The 13,973-nt window shown below is 31.2% G+C and overlaps 6 protein-coding genes and 1 non-coding gene across 7 annotated transcripts; 3 read left to right on the top strand and 4 right to left on the bottom strand.

Annotated features, from left to right (window-relative positions):
* Positions 1 to 179: 179 nt before the first annotated feature.
* LST7 (Lst7p) lies at positions 180 to 944 on the top strand (the record flags this gene model as incomplete). The annotated part of the gene is made up of 1 exon (XM_046079825.1): positions 180 to 944. One exon carries the CDS (start codon positions 180 to 182, stop codon positions 942 to 944), a length of 765 nt encoding a protein of 254 aa, XP_045937130.1.
* A 131-nt stretch (positions 945 to 1,075) lies between these two features.
* ADE13 (adenylosuccinase ADE13) lies at positions 1,076 to 2,527 on the bottom strand (the record flags this gene model as incomplete). Its single annotated transcript, XM_046079826.1, has 1 exon — positions 1,076 to 2,527. One exon carries the CDS (start codon positions 2,525 to 2,527, stop codon positions 1,076 to 1,078), a length of 1,452 nt encoding a protein of 483 aa, XP_045937131.1.
* Positions 2,528 to 3,104: 577 nt separating this feature from the next.
* Positions 3,105 to 6,038, bottom strand: RSC2 (Rsc2p; the record flags this gene model as incomplete). The annotated part of the gene is made up of 1 exon (XM_046079827.1): positions 3,105 to 6,038. One exon carries the CDS (start codon positions 6,036 to 6,038, stop codon positions 3,105 to 3,107), a length of 2,934 nt encoding a protein of 977 aa, XP_045937132.1.
* A 503-nt stretch (positions 6,039 to 6,541) lies between these two features.
* Positions 6,542 to 8,299, bottom strand: MUP1 (Mup1p; the record flags this gene model as incomplete). The annotated part of the gene is made up of 1 exon (XM_046079828.1): positions 6,542 to 8,299. One exon carries the CDS (start codon positions 8,297 to 8,299, stop codon positions 6,542 to 6,544), a length of 1,758 nt encoding a protein of 585 aa, XP_045937133.1.
* Positions 8,300 to 9,677: 1,378 nt separating this feature from the next.
* SCDLUD_000824 lies at positions 9,678 to 9,749 on the top strand. Its single transcript has one exon. It is a non-coding gene; the product is annotated as a tRNA-Gln (tRNA).
* Positions 9,750 to 10,110: 361 nt separating this feature from the next.
* SCDLUD_000825 (translation initiation factor 2A) lies at positions 10,111 to 11,979 on the bottom strand (the record flags this gene model as incomplete). The annotated part of the gene is made up of 1 exon (XM_046079829.1): positions 10,111 to 11,979. One exon carries the CDS (start codon positions 11,977 to 11,979, stop codon positions 10,111 to 10,113), a length of 1,869 nt encoding a protein of 622 aa, XP_045937134.1.
* An 837-nt stretch (positions 11,980 to 12,816) lies between these two features.
* Positions 12,817 to 13,668, top strand: MCO32 (Mco32p; the record flags this gene model as incomplete). Its single annotated transcript, XM_046079830.1, has 1 exon — positions 12,817 to 13,668. The coding sequence occupies one exon, from the start codon at positions 12,817 to 12,819 to the stop codon at positions 13,666 to 13,668; it is 852 nt and encodes a 283-aa protein (XP_045937135.1).
* Between the last annotated feature and the right edge of the window lie 305 nt (positions 13,669 to 13,973).

Here is a 13,973-nt window from a genome sequence, read left to right on the forward strand (position 1 = left end):
GAACCAATTAAAGGGAGAGGTTTTTTTTTTTTTTTTTTTTGGTACCGCACAAGCTTAGCAAATGATACTTTAAAAAGTTTTACAAAACGAAAAATAAAAAGTGGAAAATATTCTAATAACAAGTTCATACCAAATAGGTTGCACTACAACAAAATCTCAAACAAGTTATTGAAATTTAAATGATGCATAGTTTAACTGAAGACATATCCTTGAATAGTTTCATTACCTTAGCTCATTTTTGTGACAAACATGGCCCAAAAGTGATACAAATAACACAAGTCGCACGCAACAATAATGATATGGAATCTTTGCTTTTACCAGATTATCCTACCGATTCATATTGTGATTCATGTCTGATCAAATTTCCCGAAGTAAAGGATAAAAATGTTAAACTTCGATCTATGAAGAGTAAGTTCGAATCAACTGGCAGCGACAATCATGAAGATACACATCTATATATATCCACGCAATATTCAGCTACTAGGTTCCAATTACTTTCGTCTATTATCAAGAAAATATTTTCAGAAGAAACAATGCTTTATAATGAGTCTCCGCTATGTTTTTATGACAACGAGCGTGGTCTCAACATTTCTCTTGGTTTTAAGTTACAAGATGGCCATTCAAGAGGAAACGAAAGAAGATATTGTCTTATTTTCAGTATCACTAATACCAGTCAAAAATTATGCTCAGATATTATGAACAGACATTGGGATTTCATATTAACTGCTTTTAACAAGGAAGTGTCGTATATTAAAGAGCTTAGGAAGAAAGTTATTGATAAACAATTGAATGAAAATAGGGATAATCCATTAATATCTATGGGTTCATATTTGCGGGGGAACAGTCTGAAAATTCCCAAAAATCTAACAGAATTGACGGGAGATAGATTATTTTTCATGAAATTACACAAATGGAACACCTATATGCTAAGTAACATTTGTTGAATTGGAAAAACTTTATGCAGTTTTAAAGACTTTCCTTTCCTCCTCCTCCCCCAAAATTATTAAGTATACAATCAGATTCTATATATAAACGTATAAATACAAAAAATTTAAAAGATAAATTGAATGGACATTCATACATTCAACTTAACTTGAGTGTCATTAATTTGACTTTTAAATGGTTCTAATGCTTTAGCGACATCATGAGAAACAAAGTTTTCAACTTGTTGTGGAGCTCTACCAACAAAAGTGGAGGGATCCAATAAAGAGTTCAATTCGCCCCAAATTGGCTTAAAAAACTGATCGTTCTTGATACGTTCAATCAAATCATTATCGCCACCTTCTTCCTTAACTACAGCGGCGGCCTGATGAGATAAGACACGGATAGCCTCATGAACCTCTTGTCTGGAAACACCTTTTTCAACCATAGCCATAATAATGTTTTCTGTGGCCATAAATGGTAATTCGCTCTTAATCCTTCTTTCAATAACTTTGGGATATACGACTAGCCCAGAAGAAATGTTTAACAAAGTAGTTAGCAAAATGTCAGTGGTTAAAAAGGCACTTGGTAAAGATATTCTACGGATGGCAGAGTCATCTAAAGTTCTTTCAAACCATTGAACAGAAGCAGTTTGAACAGCATCGCTAAACAAGGAACCTAAATGCCTGGCTAAGGAGCACACACGTTCACAACGCATTGGATTTCTTTTATAAGCCATAGCACTAGAACCTATTTGTGATTTTTCAAAAGGTTCTTCAACTTCTTTCAAATTGGCTAATAATCTAATATCAGTAGCCATTTTATGAGCTGTAGCTGCAAAAGAAGCTAATGGAGCCAAAACATCAATATCAATCTTTCTGGAATAGGTTTGGCCGGTCACAGGGTAGACAATATCGAACCCCAATAATTCAGTAACTCTTTTATCCAAACCGACAACCTTTTCTTGGTTCCCATGGAATAGAGACAAAAAGGAAGCTTGGGTACCGGTTGTGCCCTTAGCACCACGTAAACCAATATCATTTCTAGCTCTAACAAAGTTCCTTAAGTCCCACAATAACTCTTGAATCCATAAAGTGGCTCTCTTACCTAAAGTAGTCAATTGAGCTGGTTGAAAATGGGTCCAACCTAAAACTGGTAAATCTTTGTATTTAATAGCAAATTCACTAAGTCTGTTAATGACATTAACTAATTTGGGTATAACAATGTCATAAGCGTCTCTTAAAAATATTAAATCGGCATTATCTGTGACAAAACAAGAAGTAGCACCCAAATGAATAATACCAGCGGCTTCGGGACATGTTTGACCAAAAACATGGACATGAGCCATAACGTCGTGTCTGACGATAGCTTCTTGCTTGGATGCAGCAACAATTTCCTCATCGGTGATTTCCAAATGAGCACGCATTTGTTCTATAGCTTTATCAGTAATCACAGTTAAACCCAATTCCTTTTCTGCAATAGCCAAGTTTAACCATAATTTTCTCCAGGTAGAAAACCTATTTCTTAAACTGAAGACAGCAGACATTTCGTCTGAAGCGTAACGAGAAGACAATGGAGTAGCGTATTTGTCGTTTTGAGATGACATTGTTGATGGTGTTGTTTTTAGTTTTTCTATTATTATTTTTTTTTTTTTTTAATTGATTTTAATTGAATAAGAAACTTTACAGAATAATATAAAGGATAAGGTAGAAAGAAGGTTCAGAAATTGTGCATTTTTATATATGGTTTAAAGATAACAAAGGAATGAGAATAAGAAAGAAAGAAAGAAAAAAAAGGAAAAAAAGAGAGAAAGAGAGTATTTAAATTGATTTATTACATTGCAATATATTAAAAAAATGAATTAATTAATTATATACATATTTTTTTGTTTTTTTTTTAACTTCTGTTTTTTTTTCTTTTTTTTTTTTTAATTTATATTCCCTTTTTTTGAAACGTCTTTTTGGATAAAAGCAGCGCTCTCAAATATTTTATCAAGATTTTTGACTTCTTTTTTTTTTTATTATACTGACATAACCTACAAAAACTTTTGAAAAATAAAAAAGAAAAATTAGATTAGCAAATAAAAATAAAATATCCCAAACTATTATAAATATTATAGACGGATTTTCTAACATATTGTTTACCTTTAGTGCCACTGCCATCACTAGTCATGTTAGTTTATATCATGATTTATCTCCAAAAGTTTTGTTTAATTTATAAGCCAAATATTCAGCGCTTGGCTTTAATCCAAAGTCACTTTCATGTACCTTGCTAACTTTGTAATCTTTTAAATTTAACAACCTTTGAGAAATATGTGTAGCAGTACCTCTGAACCATATAATCTCGCCCTTGGTTCTATGGTCCATATTATTGATGTTATTATTGTTACTCAATAATCCTAATTTTTGTAATCTATTTTGATTTAATCTGTCTGTTCTTTGAATAACTTCTGTGTTTTTGGTAATACAAACAGGTAATACAAACGCAGAAGGTGTGTTTAATAGGATATGATCTGGTCTGATATGGCTGGCATTAGGAAATCCTAAGACATTGCTATTGTTGTGAACTTCATTAATATTGTTACCGCTGGCAGAAGTGGAGTTAGAGGTACTAATGTTACTTCTACCTGCATTTATCATTTGGTTTCTACTGTGCTTTTGTTGTTTTTGGAAAGTTTGATAATACTTCTTTGGCTGTTCGATATGCATAGTTGATTTTTTAGGAACTACATTGCTACGTGGAACCGCTGAAACAGCGGCAGAAGAACTTATGAACTGTGGATTGTGATTATATGTTGAGCTAGGAGGACTATAAGTGATCCTTTTAGGTTGATGCATGGTAATAGGAGTACTGCTGCTAGGGCTGTCAGCAAACGCTTCAGGCGATCTTTTCTGTGTTAAAGTGGGTAACCTACTGGTAGTAGTTATACCACTAGACTTAGGTAGTGCGCTTGCTGTAAAACTGTTGGTAATAATAGTGCCTGTTTCCGGCTCTAATTTACCTTCTTCCGGCGGATCATTGGGTCTGATAATGTAACGTGGACATGTGGCGGATGTAGAATATTCACCTAGATCATCCTTTTTCAGGGGCTTTCTTAAATACACCGCACCAACGATGGGAGGAGCATTTGGTAAACCCTTAGTAGGCTCAGGTATAGGGTCATCATAGGTGGCATTTTTAGGCAATAAGTGTTTAATTGGTGATTCATATTTGAAAAATTTTCTCCCGCTAACAAGAATGGTTGGTTCGTCAATATTACGAATTTCCTCCGGCAAACACGCTTTCCAAGTTCTAATTTTGTTGAAATTCTTATCACTTTCATTATATCTAAATTCGCAAATAAATAATGGTCCATCAACCTGAACATCCGGATTACCACGTTGAAACCTAGTAAAGTGGCAAACATAGCATTCACCAACAATGTCATCAACTGGGTGAATTCTATAATGTCCTGATTTACAAACTTCATTTTTGTAAAATAAACGGTCAACCCTATGAACAGTTTGCTCTGGTCGTAGGTACCAAGAGGCCTTAATCCACTGGCTACCGTCTTTATTCTGCCATATTATGTAAACCTGGCCAACTGTAGGCTTATTAGGATCATTGGGATTACGCAACAAAATCCATGATCCAGTTTTATAAACTTTCCCATTAACAACCACATGATCTAACACTTTTTTGGAATCAGCATCCGACCTAAATTCTTTATCTGGTCTAGCTAATTCAGCTTGTAAATATACATTAAACTTGTCTTCAAACTCCTGAGATTTGCGTAGAAACATGGTATCAGTTCTATTGTATAATCTAAAATTATTAATACATAATAAAACATCATTCTTAAATTGGTCAATGTTTTGATACTTTTTGGCTTTAACTAGCTTTCTAATATCATCTAAACAAATCGGGTGCTTAACAATGGAGTAATAATCCGGACTTTCATTCTTAGGAGGAAGTCTATCAAAACTTTCGGTAATGCCTTCACCAAATCCATTAACTTCTTTCTTCAAGTATTTCAAAACATTTTTCATACGTTGTTCAAAAGGCAAATCCAAGATTGGGGGTCTACCGCGTCCAATGTGTTTTTCTTTAAATACTGGGGTAGGTGACATTGTATAATTTTTTGCTTGGGGCATACTGTATGGAGCTGCTATTTGAACGGGAGAAGATGCTTGCGTGGCTGTTAATGTCTGTGGTGGTGAATGTGAAGATGAATATGAGATTGGTGTAGTTGAAATGGGATTTGGATTATGCTGCGAGACTAGAGCATTATTGTTTAAGTTATTTTGTTGATTATTCTTATCATTAACTCCTTCAATTTTATCACTTCCAGCGATGTTGTTAGGATAACCGTTTATCGCAGATGTTGTATTATGTTTGGTAATAACAGTATTTTTTTCATTTTTATCTTTTAGTTGTTGTTTATCTTCCGACTCCTTGCTTTCTTCTGTGTCTTTTTCTTTCATTCCTCCTTTCTCTTTTTCTTCTTCCTCTGTTTCTTCTTCTTTTTCTTCTTCTTTTTCTTCTTCTTTTTCCTTCTCTTTTTCTTCCTCTTTTTCTGCTTCTTTTTCTTCCTCTTTTTCTGCTTCTTTTTCTTCCTCTTTTTCTTCCTCTTTTTCTTCCTCTTTTTCTTCCTCTTTTTCCTCTTCCTCTTTCTTGTTTTCTTGCTTCTCTTCTTCTTCTTCTTTTTCTTCTTCTTCTTCTTCTTCTTCAAGAATTGTTTCATTGTTTTCATCTGGTAAAGTGCCTAAATCAGGGTAAATAACCTGATAACTTTTAATTAATTTAGGTAAACAATTCTTTTTAACAAAATCTTCAAAAATATTAGCATATTCATAGATTAAAGAATCTTCAGAATTATAAGTCTTTGCATTCCATACAATTTGAGCTAAATCAGTGACAAAATCTTGTGCTAAAGTATAATGATGCAACTTTTTTTTAATCTTACTCAAACTCATGGGTTTAGTAATTATAACATAATAATCTGCAAAATCTCTCCTTGGGGGCAAATTTTTAAAAGTACCTGAAACATCACCTCCTTTTTCATCTTTTATATTCAATAGTAATTCATAGGTGTTTTTTAGTTTACGTAATAATATTTTTGTAGCATGATCTGACATTGTTCTATCTTGGTCTTAATCAATTTTATTAGTAGTAAGTTTTGTTTTTGTTTTTGTTTTTTTTAATCAACACAAAAAAAGATAGAAATGAGGGGAAAGTATTGGAATTAATTACAATATTATAATTATATATAATGAGCCTATTCGTCAATTGCAATATAGTAAATAAAAGTAATGCAAGACAGAAACATTATTAGTAATAATAATAATAATAATATATATATATATATATGTATTTTATTTATCATTTTTCGCTTTTCGCTTTTAGCTTTTCGCTTTTCGAGGAAAAAAAAAAAAAAGGAAAAAAAAAAAGAAAGAAAAAATGCATTATTAAGTAAATCGTAACAAACATATCATACGTATAAAACAATTAAGAAACTTTGTACCTATTGTACCATTCCGCAACACATTTATTTGTTCATCTTTTTATTTCTGATTCATCTTAATATGTACAGTTATAGAAAAAAGAAATAAAAAGTGAAGGAACAAATCTCCAAATCTTCTTAGTTTATAATTTCAGTGGTATTAATGATTTTGTCAGTATCTTTTTTTATTGTATTATCATAATTACTATTGACATTTTCATTTTGATCCACATATTCAACGCTTGTTTCGTTAATATTTACTTCAGTTGTTTCTTCATTTTTATATTTTTTAACAATTTTCTTTCTCCAGAATCCGTCATCACCCAGCACCTCGGTATCAATTAAATCATATCCACCAATTTTAGGTAAAACAACGTACCAAATTACCCAATAAAGTCCACCAAATGCGAAAACACCCCAAGCAACGACACAGTGAATCCAATAGGGCATACTTTCGTAAATAGAGTCGCCAGCAGTTGGTGGGACATATGGTGCAATAATCAAATACAAGTTAGCCAACATGAAAAATGTAGTAATAAAATAACCAGCACGGATGGGAGGGTTCCATTCAATAATACCTCTTTTTTTTTGGATATAAATGTAAAGTAATCCGCCACTAATACAAAAATTAATGATGTTCATTGGATAAGAAACCAAATTCAAGATAAAATTATAAGCGTCGCCCGGTGGAGGTGCAATAATGGTTACTAAGCAAACAATAAAATGCTGAAACAATCCAATTGTTGGTGAATTAAAAGGTTTGGAAGTTGCAAAAAAAGATGAAAATGGTAAAACACCCTCACGGCCTAACTGTTGAATGATTCTACCTTGTGCAAAAATAACAGATAAAACATTACCCAATGCACTTAAACCAACAAAAACAGAAGCAGCTTGTTTGGCACGACCACCAAACGCCAAGTCAAAAAAATCTGCAGCTAAAATTAACTTTGATGAAACCAATTTTTCCTTTGGCACAACTGCAAAATAAGCAATATTACAGAAAATGTATATGATAGCAATGAAAATCAAGGAGGTTGGACCTGCGATTTTTAGCGTACGAACAGGATTTTTAACTTCGCCCAATGCATAGTTTACATTAGAATAACCAATAAAGGACCATATGACGTTATATAGGGCATTTACAATGCCATAAGCAGTAGTGTTTTTTGTACCTTCAAAGGCATTATGGAAATTGTTTGTTTTGTAGTGATTTGGTAAACCACCACCTAAAGCAACCCAACCAGTAATTGAAATAAAGATAACAATACCAATTTTAAAAATACCCAAAACGTTTTGCAAATATATACCCGCTTTAACATTTATGGCATTTACTAAAAAGCAAAAGCCAATCACCGCAACACCAACACCACGTTGGTTCCATTCAGTTATTTCTACATTCCCGGCAGTTAAAAACATGATTGCGCAGTTGACTGAATTACCAGCTGCCCATCCTAAAAAAAAAATATATGAGGCATAGCAGCTGGTGACTAAAAATTTGGGTTTTTGGAAAATATATTCCAGGTAATTTTTTTCACCACCGTTACGAGGAATCGCAGTACCAAATTCCATGTACACGTACATGCCAGCTAGTGCAATAATTGCGCCACATGCCCATATAATTAAGGCCAAACCAATAGATCCTGACATGGTATACACGCTTGATGGCGTGGCAAAAATACCACAACCAACCATACGATTACAAATTAAGCCTATACATGATAATAAACCTATTTTCTTATTTCCTTTGTCCAAACTAGTGATCATGTTTTGTTCATTTTCTTGTTTTGAATTAAACGTACTAACATTGCTGCTACTATCTGTTCTTGAGTTAATTGAATAGTTTTCTTTGTTGAAAACATTCAGTTGTGGAAAAAAACTTTTTTTAATTTCTGTCATCTTATTGTTCCTATTTAAATGTGTGTTCCAAATTGCTATCTTTTTTTTATTATTATTATTATTATTATTATTATTGTTTATTAACTGCAATGATTTGCAATGTTGTTTATTTTTACTTTTAAGGAGATTAAAATACTAGTTATAAAGTGATAAATGATCAACTAGGCTGAAGAGTTGTTAATTTATTAATTAAAAAAAAAAAAAAAAAAAAAAAAAAAAGAAAGAAATATTTCAAACACTATTTTACTTCATTTATATATTAAATGTTTCTTGGATTTGATATAAACAAAAGAATTATTAAAACTTTCTTTTGTCTTTTTCTAAAAAAAAGAAAGAAATTATAGTAATAAAATTGTTTATAGTGAGGTGAAATGGCTTAAATATATGTAAACAGATATTAGTTAAGGTTTTTATTAATAATTGGATTTAGTTTTCCAATTAAAAAAAGGATATATTTTGATATTTTGAGTCAAAACAAATGTATGAATAAAACAGTCTAATAAAGTAATAAAGTAATGAGTGTATAAAGTATTCCAAAAGTTTTTAATTTTTTAATTTTTTTTTTTTTTTTTTTTTAATTTTCAAGGTTTTTATTGTGGTAAAATTATTAAATGAAAATTTGAATTTATGTATTTAAGTTACCAGTGACGCCGTAATAAATAGAGAGGTATATACAATAGCTCTTATCTAACACTGTATAATTATTGTGTCATTTCTCAAAATGTCTGCGACGTACAGAGATGGCATATTTATTCTACATTTATTTTAAAATAGAAATAAAGTGTGTTAACATTTAATTGTGTCAAAAAAAAAAAAAAAAAAAAGGAATTCTATTTGAAGTAAAATGACCGTGTAAAGCTTGGATAATAACCGGCATTAATAAATATAAATATATTAGTGCCGCACGAATGTCAAATATCGTACATATAATTACAGTAGAGCAAGACAATATTTCTTGTAAAGTATTAAAAAAAAAAATATAATATCTATTGATACAAGATAATGATAACCAATTGGTGCATATTTTAAAATATTTTTTACGCTTACTTTACCAAAGGCTATTAAATATATATATATATCAACGTTTAAAAGTTTTGCCTTAGGTAGAATTAAACTGCATTTTTAGTAAATTAAAACTGTGTAACCTTTTATGGTTTGTTTTTGCCGTTCACATTTGTCTTTTGTCTTAAACATTTTTTATTAGAGAAACAGTAATTAAAACCAAATAAAGAACAAAGTTTATAATCATTTGCCACTATCTCAAACACCAATATCAAAACAAAAAAGAAAAAAAGCGGGCAAAAGAAAAAAACTTGAACGTAATACTGTTGATATTGTTAATCCATACAACTATCTTGAGTCCCCTTCAAGAACGCCTGGTTGCATAGTGTAGAGGTTATCACCGTGGTTTCTGATTCCGCCAACCCCGGTTCGAATCCGGGTGCGACCGAGTTGTCACTAGTACATTAGTGATTATAAATTTTTTTTTTGATTTAAAAACATTTATTGTTTTTAATTACGAAACTGTTATTTAGATCATAACAAAAATTGGTATTGACTTTTTAATATAAATAAAAAAAAGAAAGCAGGAATAGAAAAGAAATAACAACACATTTTTATTTACTTATATATATATATATATATATATGTGGAAAAGAAAAACGTAAACAGATAACGTGTATTTACATATCGAATCATAGGAAAGAAAGGAAGTTTATTAATTTCTTCATCAATAGACATGGAATAAACAAAAATTAAATATTGAGTATTATAAAACTAGTGGCATTAAAGCGGATAGTATATCATAATCCTCAAATGTCATCTCTAGTCCAACCCAAAAAATTTAATTCTTTTAAAACTTTATCTTCTGTTTGAATTTTTAAAACTTGTGTATCCTCCAATTTATCACCATTAGCTTTTTTTTCTTTCAAAGTTTCAATAGCTCTCAATTTTTTTAATAATGACCGAATCTTCTTTTGTTCTGGAGATATATCTGTATTGACTTTTGGAATAGTATTGTTATTATTAGAAGTGTTCCCATCAGAATTAGAACCATCATCCTTTTTCTTATGATGTTTCTTTTTCTTCTTAGTGGCATTATTATCGACAAGTGGAGTGGCGCCTGGTACTAAACCAACAACATTTCGTTGTACCTTGGCATTATTGATCTTCACACCGTTGGCAGCAGCAGCAGCAGCTCTTCTGGCATGTGGTGGTCTATAGGCACCACCAGATCCTGTAGATCCGGAACCGTTAGAACCATGCAAAGCAGATGGATTGGAAACAGAACTTGGATGATCTAAAATATATTTTTCAGCACTTGGGTGGATTATCAAATCTTTTAAACTATTTACCTTAGGATCTGTTGGGTTTTCGCTGATTCTCCAGTCAATCTTCAGTAATTCTTTATATTCTCTAATGAAGACCAACTTGCCAGTATAATGCCATATTTTTAAGCCATTGTCAACTCTCAAACGAGGGGAAGTGGTTGCAGTCAAAATAAATTCGCCGCCTGGTGACCATTTACAAACAACACTATTAGCAGCATTGAAGGTGGATACCTTCTTATATTTATCGTAACGATCCAAAATATCAACACTACCTTGTAAATTACCAAACCCAGCTAGAATTATATGTCTACCGCTTGGGGAATAGTCAATGGTATTTCTTGGTAATTTAGGTATAGAATGAATGACATTGGCTCTTAAGTCAAAGAAAGTCGTGGTAGCTGGCATAAACCCGTAACAGACAGCAAATTCTCTATTGGTTGGAGACCAAGTGAACCCATGAATGGGGCCTTCCTCGTTCAAGGAAACACGCATTGATTGGCCACCCAACTTACCATTAACTCCTTGGAAAGTAATTAAGTACAATGTGTTTTCGCCGTAGTATGATTTGTTAGACTGATCAAAATCAGTGATAGCTAAGCATAAAATAGCAGTACCGGCATTGTTCCATGTCAATTGGCAGGAATCGGCTTTGAAAAAATTCTTGGAAACAATAGGTGTTTCGATTTTATTTTCAACAATCGGGTAAATACTTAAAACGGCAGGCTTGCCTCCTTTCTCAGCTTGGAAGATACAGATTGTTGGATGTTCAGTAGCTGGTGAAATCAAAAAGGTGCTAATTGGTTGTTGGCCAGAAGTAGTTAAAGAAGTCCATGGTTTATTAAAATTAAACGGAACGCCGGGTGTCAATTTGACGATTCGTAACTGTTTGCTACCATTCATTTTAATAACATAGTCATCCAACTTAGAAAACTGTAAGTACCATCCATTTTGAGACTTGCTCTGGTATTCAAATTGGATTTCGTTAGTACTGTTGGCATCGTTGTTATTTATGTAAAATATTTTAACGTTTGGATATTCTGGTTGGTCCACTGGCGGTCTTTCCCAGGTTGATAGATAATTACCGCTTGGAGAAAAATGCAAATCGTATACATTATTTAACTGTAAAGTTAATTTTAATTCGTTGAAGGATTCACCGCTGAAAACTTGGACATTCGAATTGGATGCTATTGCTAAAAATCTGCCACATGGGGATACAATAGATGAATTTATTCTAAAATTTGCATCTGTTTGATTGAATTTTTCAGATAGATTCAATTCGTCGAAATCTGGATATCCTTTGAATATATTAATAGAGGAGGAGGTTCTAGCATATATCTGAGAAGAGGACATTGTTTCTTATATTTAGAATGTAAGAGGTGTATTTGATGTCTATGTTGTTTTATTTATTTTTTTATTTATTTATTTAAGAAGAAGAAGAAGGGAAGGGAAAGAAACAAAAAGGAGTAGATTATACAGATAGGGTTAAATTGTTGTGTTTAGCAATTAAAAATAAAGTTTGTTGATATAACTGTGTAATAGATATTTTTTGTTTTTTTTTTCCATTTTTTTCGTCGTCCTTTCATTTCTTTTCATTTCTTTTCTTTTCTTTTTTTCTTTTCTTTTTTTTTTTTTTTTTTTCTTTTGTTGGAAAATTAAATTCTTTCGTAAAATGCGGGAGGGAAAGCTGTCATATCTTTTACAGAGCGTGTTTTATTTTTAGTTATTAATTATTTTTCGCTCGTGTATTTTCTCACTCACACCCACACATCCAATATATCTTTTCATATTCCAACTTTGATTTTAAAACCAAAATAAACTATATCCGAATAACTAATAATTACACCCATTATCGGACTACCTTCTATATATCCCGTTTCAATTAAAAAATTAATATAAAATATTCAATCCCCCCCCCCCCTCAAAAGAAAAAAGCATCTATAAGCATTAAACAAAACAACCAGTATGGATCACTTTCTCTGAAATTGGTTCCTCCATTCAATTGCAATAAATTATCTATCTGCTTATAAATTAAAGAATTCCCCACTTAGTATAAATCAAAAATCAACAAAAAGGTACCTTAATATGCTCAATTCCAAATTACCTAAAGTTATCAATATTACCAATTCATACTGTTCAAATCATTATTTGCATTGTAGCATCAAAACAAATGTACTCGCTAAAATAGGAATGCACAGGGCTTTATCTTTATCTTCATTACATTTAAGGAGTCTTGTGAATACACCTGTTATTTCAGTTTTAAGGGGTATCCATAGTAATCCAAATACTTTTGCTGACGTCAATCCCAACAAGAAATCGCAAAGTAAACTGGTCAATATGGGCGAAATGATCCTATACCTAGAAAGACATGGTGTACCGGAAATGCTCAATAAAACCATATCTAGCGATAAATTGTCAGATAATATAATCTTAAGGGTATTACCAACAACCCATCCATACTTACCTGTATTGCGTGGGAAAAACAGTTATAAAGCTACTATGAACACAATAAGTTTAATAGTAAGGAATTATTTGTTATTAAAAACTAATAAAAATAATAAAAATAATAATAATAATAGTAGGAATAACACAAAAATAGGAAATGTAATTATACATGATGCTAATGTACAATATAAGTTACAAATATCAAAGATTGAACCCATATTATCCGATGATTATAAGAATAAATGCCATATGTATAACTTTTATCTTAGTGAAATTAGTGACAAGATAGTAGTCAAATGGTTTGTCGTGTCTATTGTAGATGAGAACAGTAATGATACAGATATAGGAATGGATAACATTACTGATTCATCTAATCTAGGCTCGCATTTAGCAAATACTTCGGTCGATAAAATTAATGATATTAAACATCACATAAGAAATGATGCCAACAAAATTAATACCATCTTTGGTGGTATTTTTATATTTGAATTGGATGAGAATAATGAAAAGATATTGGTGCATACCATAGATAGTGTAGAAATGCTTGATAATACATCTAAAAAGTTGCAAGACAGAGGAAAGTTAATATTTTCATGATGCTTGATTTTTAGTATCAATAGGAAAATCATGTTAAAATTTTTACACTTACATATGTTGATTGCTTTATTGTTAGCTTGTACATACATAACATATGCATATATATATATTGTGTCTCTGAAAGATATAAATTTTTCAATCTTTTTTTTTTTTTTTTTTTTTTTTTTTTTTTTTGGTTTAATTTACTTGTTTAAATAATAACTTATTTAAAATTAATATATAAATAAATGGAATAGAAAGAGAAAAAAAAAAAAAAAAAAAAAAAAATTGTATGATATAATTGAATAATAATATATATGTTCCGC

The sequence above is a fragment of the Saccharomycodes ludwigii genome, chromosome I (genome assembly GCF_020623625.1).
Source record: "Saccharomycodes ludwigii strain NBRC 1722 chromosome I, whole genome shotgun sequence".
In the NCBI taxonomy this organism is placed as follows: domain Eukaryota; kingdom Fungi; phylum Ascomycota; class Saccharomycetes; order Saccharomycodales; family Saccharomycodaceae; genus Saccharomycodes; species Saccharomycodes ludwigii.